Source organism: Salvelinus sp. IW2-2015, unplaced genomic scaffold (assembly GCF_002910315.2).
Source record: "Salvelinus sp. IW2-2015 unplaced genomic scaffold, ASM291031v2 Un_scaffold1264, whole genome shotgun sequence".
Lineage (NCBI taxonomy): Eukaryota > Metazoa > Chordata > Actinopteri > Salmoniformes > Salmonidae > Salvelinus > Salvelinus sp. IW2-2015.
Genome location: NW_019942806.1, coordinates 217377 through 222952, shown reverse-complemented (window position 1 = coordinate 222952; position 5576 = coordinate 217377). Strand labels below are relative to the sequence as shown.

The following is a 5576-nucleotide window of genomic DNA, read 5'->3' as shown; positions in this document are numbered from 1 at the left end:
TCTCTAACATCCTGTACCCTCCTCTTGACGGCTCCCATATCTTGTCCACTGACCCGTCCGTTCTACCCTCGCTCTACACCTCCCTCTATCCTCCTTACCATCCTTACCTCCTCTACCATCGTATACCCTCGCTCTACCCTCCTCTCCATCCCACCCCTCCTCTGCCTCCTCTACCCTCCTCTTATGTTCATCAACCCGTCCCCTTGCCGTCCTCTCCTACCCTCCTCTACCATCCGTCTACCCCATTTAGACCTCCATCTACCCCGTCCTCTCTACCTCCCTTCCCATTTAGGACTCCTCATACCACGCCTCTACCTCCTCTACCCTCCTCTACCATCCTCTACCCGTATTTCTTACCCATCTCTAGTTCCTCAACTCCCCCATGCCATTCCTTCACCGTCTCCTCTACCCTCATTACACTCCTTACACTTCCTCTGCCGCTCCTCTACCATCCTTTTACCCTTCTCCAAATCCTCCTTCCATCCTCTACTGTCCTCTACCCTCCTCTTACCGTGACCTGTACCCCTCCTTACTGTCTTCTACGTCATCTACCTCCTATACCGTCCTCTACCCTCCTCAACTGACTTACCATCCTCCAACGTTCCTCTGACCCTCCTCTACAGTCCTCTACCCCTCCATGCTACCCTTCCTCTAGCCGTCCTCTACCTTCCTCTGACCTCTCTCCTCCACCACCTCTACCCTCAATCTACCTCACTACGTTCCTGTTACCCTCCTTGCTACCCTCCTCTAGTGTCCTCAAACCCTCCCCTGCCTCCCCTCCTACCGTCCCTCTTACCATCCTCTACCCTGCCTCTACCCTCAATTACACTCCCTACACTCCCTACCTTCCCCTACCCTTTCTACCCTCCTCTACGCTTCCTCTGCCGTACTCTACCCTCCTCTATGTCCTTCAGAACCCCCCTTGCCGGTCCTCTGACCCTCCTCTACCCTCCTCTACAAGTGCTTCTACCGTTCATCTACTCTCCTATACCTCGTCCTCTACCCCGTCCTCTTACCTCGTGTCTCTTCCTCTACGCTCCTACACCTCGTTCGAACTGACTGTCTACCGTCCTCCAATTCTTCCTCTACCCTCCCTACTTACAGTCCTCTACCCTCCTTCTCCCTCCTATACCTCCTCTACGCTCCTACGACCCTCCGTCAACTGCTTCTACCGTCCTCCAAATCTCCTCTACCCTTCCTCTACATCCTCTACCCTCCTCTACCCCCTCTACCGTGTCCTCTACCCGTCCTCTACAGATCCTCTTACACTTCCTCACCCGCTCCTCTACCCCCCGTTTACCGCTCCTCTACACCTTCCTCCTACCCATTCTCACCCGCCTCTACCGCTCCGTCTACCGTTCCCTACCCGTCCTCTACTCTCCTTCTAACTCTCCTCTTACCTCCTCCGCCGTACTCTGACCCCTCATCTACCCTCCTCTGACCCTCCTCTTACCGTCCATTGCTCTACCCTGCTACCCCTCTAGCCTCTACGCCCTACCGTCTACCCCCTCCTCCTCACTCGTCTACCTCCTCTACGCTGGCGTCTACCCTCCTCTACCACTCACCTCCTCTACCATCCTCTACCCTTCGCTCTAGCTTCCGTCTGCATTATTCTATGTCCGTCAGCTCTTCCCCGTGCCGTCCTGCTACCGCGGCCCTATGTCCCCGTCAATCTTACCCTTCTCTACCCGGCCTCTACCATGCCGTCTCCGTCCTTTACCCTCATTACACTCCTTTAGCACTCGCTCTACCCTCTTCTACCCCTCCTCTACCACTCCTGGTTACCCTGTCACTAAAGTCCTCTACCCTCCTTCTACTGTCTCTTACCGTCATCTACCCTCCTATACGTCCCTCTACCCTCCGCAAAGCTGACTTTAGCCGCCTCCAACCTCCTCTACCCTCCTCTCCAGTCCTCTACCCTCCTCTAGCCCTCCCTCTACCATCTCATTGGTAGCCTCCTATTACTGTCCGCTACGCTCCTCTGCATCTACCCTCCTCTACCCTCTACGCGTGCTCTTACCCTCCTAAGCTGACTTCTACCGTCCTCCAACTTCCGTCTGACCCTCCTCTGACAGTTCTCTACCATCCTCTACCCTCCTCTACTCTCCTCTACCCATCCTATTACCCTTCTCTACGCCTTCTCTAGAAGTCCGCTACCCTCCTCTTTACTGTCCTCTGTCCTGTCTCTACGGTATTTACCCTCCTCGTGCTGTCTTCTGACCGTCATCTACCCTCCTATTTACCGTCCTCACCCTTCGTGCAACTGACTATGCTACCGTCCGTTCCAACCTCCTTCTTACCCTCTTCCAGTCCTTCTGACCCTCCTCGTACCCTGCTCTACGCATTCCTCTAGCCTCCTATGTACCGGTCCTCAACGCTTCCCCCTGCCGCCTTCTATGCCTCCCCTACCCCCCCTAGCCATCCCCTCTACCCTCATTTACACATCCTCCTTACCTCCTCTACCCGTCCTCTACCGTTCCTCTACGGTCCTCTACCCTCCTCTACTGTCCTCTACCCTTCCTCTAACCGCCTTCTACCCTTCTTCTACCATCTAGTTAACCGTCCACTACCCTCACTCTACGGTCCCCTAGCCTCTTCCCACCCTCCTCTTACTGTTCCTCTGACCGTCGTTACCCTTCTTGCTACGTCCTCTACTCTCTACCCATTCCTCTACGCTCCTCTATCCCTGTCTATGCTCGCTCTACCTTCCTCTACCCTCCTCTACCCCTCCCCTCAGTCTTCTACCCTCCCCTGTACGAGTCGCGTACAGTCGCTCTAAGCATCTTCTACCCTCATCTTACGCTCCTCTACCCTCTCCCTTCCTCTACGTCCTCTACCCCTACCGTTCCCTCTGACGCTCCCCTACAGTCCTGCTACCCTCCTCTACCTCTTCTACCCCTTCCTCTACCGCCTTCTACCCTCTTATCTACACATCTTTACCGTCCACTGCCCTCCTCTTCGGTCCCCTACCCTCCTCTACCCTCCTCTCTTTTACCGTCTACCCTCCTCTACGTGCCTCTACCCTCTACCGTCATCTACCCTCCCCTTACAGTCCTCTACCCTCCTCTACCTCCTTCGACCGTCCTCTACCCTCCCACAGTCCTCTCACATCCTCTACACTCTTACCCTCGTCTAGCTCCTCTACCCTCCTCTTACTGTCCTCTACCCTCCTCTTACCCTCTCTACATCCTCTACCCTTCTTACCGTCCTCTACGTCCTCTACCCTCGTGCTACGCTCCTCTTAACCTTCCTCTACTGTCCTATACCCTCCCCTACAGTCCATCTACCCTCCACTACAGTCCTCACCCTCCCTCGTGGTAACCCTCCTCTAAAGTCCTCTAAAGCTGCCCTCTTCCGCTCTCTACCTGGCCTTCTACCGCTACCGTCCTCTACCGTCCTCTACCGTCCTCTACACTCCTCTACCCCCCTCTACCCTCTTCTACGTCCTCTACCGTCCTCTACTGTCCTCTACCGTCCTCTACCGTCCTCTACCATCCTCTACCGTCCTCTACCGTCCTCTACCGTCCTCTACCCTCCTATACTGTCCTTTACTGTCCCTCTTAGTGTCCAGAGCCTGCTTACTGCCAACCCTGCAGCTGTCAGTACACCTGTGCTGTCTCTCAACACCCACATTTATAGGCCCTCCAGGGGTTTAATCTATTTAACCCTCCACTCTACCATGCTGCCACTGCCAAGCCCAGCCAGTCCAGCTCAGCCCTGGAAATACAGCAGGGACACAGCCTCTCCTGGAAGGTCAAATACCTTTATAACCTGCAATATAGCCACCAGATTACTTGACACTCACTCCAGAGATATGATGTGATTGGTTTGGGCCAGGCTGTTCCTCTGTGTGTGTGCGTGCGTGTGCCCGTGCTGTGTGTGTGTGCATGCGGAGGTGTGTATGCGTTCGTGGGCATGTTTGTGTGTGTTTGTGCGTGCGTGCCTGTGTGTGCATGTGTGTGTGTACTCACCCCAGAGAGTAGACCCGGCAGTGTTGGATGTGTATCCGTTGTGCCAGGCTGTACCTGCTGTCCAGACACACTGCCCAGCGCCCCTCTTGCCCCTCCTGACCTCCCTGTACCACGGGGCTCTCTGGGGAAGGGGGGGCACAAAACACCTGTAGGTAGACACAGGGGTCATTAATACACCTGTCCCCAAAAATATCATTGTCATCGTTATTATCATCTCCATCGTTATCATTATCGTAATTGTGATCACCATCGTTGTCATTAGCGTAATCGTTATAATCATTGCCATCGTTATCATTCTCGCAATCGTTATCAACATCATTATCATTATCGTAATTGGTATCATCATCACCATCGTTATCATTATCGGAGTCATTATAATCATCCACGTCATTAACCATAGTTGTGCTTGCCCCTGTCCCATCACATGTTCACCACACACACCCACATACTGTACACACATTCTGAGATTCCTTCACCAGCCTTATTCATATTTCAACATGTTTTTCTTTCTCATCTTGCAGCACTCTCTCAATTTCTCCTCCTCTACCCCTCGCCTTCTTTTCCTTTTGGTTTCAGTAATGAAGAAAAGATTGGATTTAGTGTTAAGAATTGCGTCCTCCATCCTTAACATGATTCTCCATCCCACAACAAGTGACAGGGCACCTTCATCTTGTCTTAATGTTCAAGGATTCCATTGACAAAGGAGAAAGAAAACGCTCCTCAACTGACTTCTACCGTCCTCCAACCTCCTCTACCCTCCTCTCCAGTCCTCTACACTCCTCTACCCTCCTCTACCATCCTCTAGCCTCCTATACCGTCCTCTACGCTCCTCTGCATCTACCCTCCTCTACCCTCTACCGTCAGTGGCTACCCGAGAGCTTAGGAGTAGAGCGAGCGGTATCAGAGGCTGGTGAAGAAGAGCTCGGAGGACCGCTGAGAGGAGGCGTCAGCACGTAGCTAGAGGACAGTAGAGCGAGGGCTGGAAGAGGCTCCAGGGGACCCGTCACAGCAAGGACGGGTAGTGCGGATCGTCAGTAAACACAGAACCAGATCGCGTGAGAGGGTTAGGACACGGCGGTCAGACGGAGGGTCAGCACGGACCACGTAGACGGCAGGCGTCAGAGCGACCCAGTAGACGGGCACGGTCAAGAGCGCAGCGGTAGCACGGAGGGTAGAGGAGTGTAATGAGGGTAGCAGGATGGCTAGAGGGTGGAGGATAGAGGGGCAGGGGAAGCGTTGAGGACGGTACTAGGCAGGCTAGAGGAGTGGTAGAGCAGGTAAGGAGGTAGGGCTAGAGGCCTGGGTACGAGCAGAGGTTGAACGGCTAGGTTAGAGACCCGTAGTCCGTTGAGTGAAGGGGTAGGACTGGACGGTATATGGTCGCAGGGTAGATGACGGTACGAAGACATGTAGAGGAGGGTATAGTACCGTAGAGGAAGGCAGCAGGACAGTAGAGGGGGTAGATGGACTTTAGAGAAGGGTAAGAAGGCGTAAAGGATGGTAGACGGAGAGTCGAGGAGGGTAGAGCGGAGTGGTACGAGAACTGTAGAGGACGCGGTAGAGGAAGTTGAGGACCTGGTCAGAAGTCAGTTGAGGAGGTAGAGC

At 54.0% G+C, this 5576-nt stretch overlaps 1 protein-coding gene across 1 annotated transcript in view; it reads right to left on the bottom strand.

Annotated features, from left to right (window-relative positions):
• LOC112070224 (probable methyltransferase-like protein 24) overlaps nucleotides 1–5576 on the bottom strand; it is a 74682-nt gene that overhangs the window by 22427 nt on the left and 46679 nt on the right. The window contains exon 3 of the mRNA XM_024137645.2: nucleotides 3972–4117. Coding sequence (XP_023993413.1) covers nucleotides 3972–4117 — 146 coding nt within the window. The remainder of the gene's footprint in view (nucleotides 1–3971; nucleotides 4118–5576) is intronic.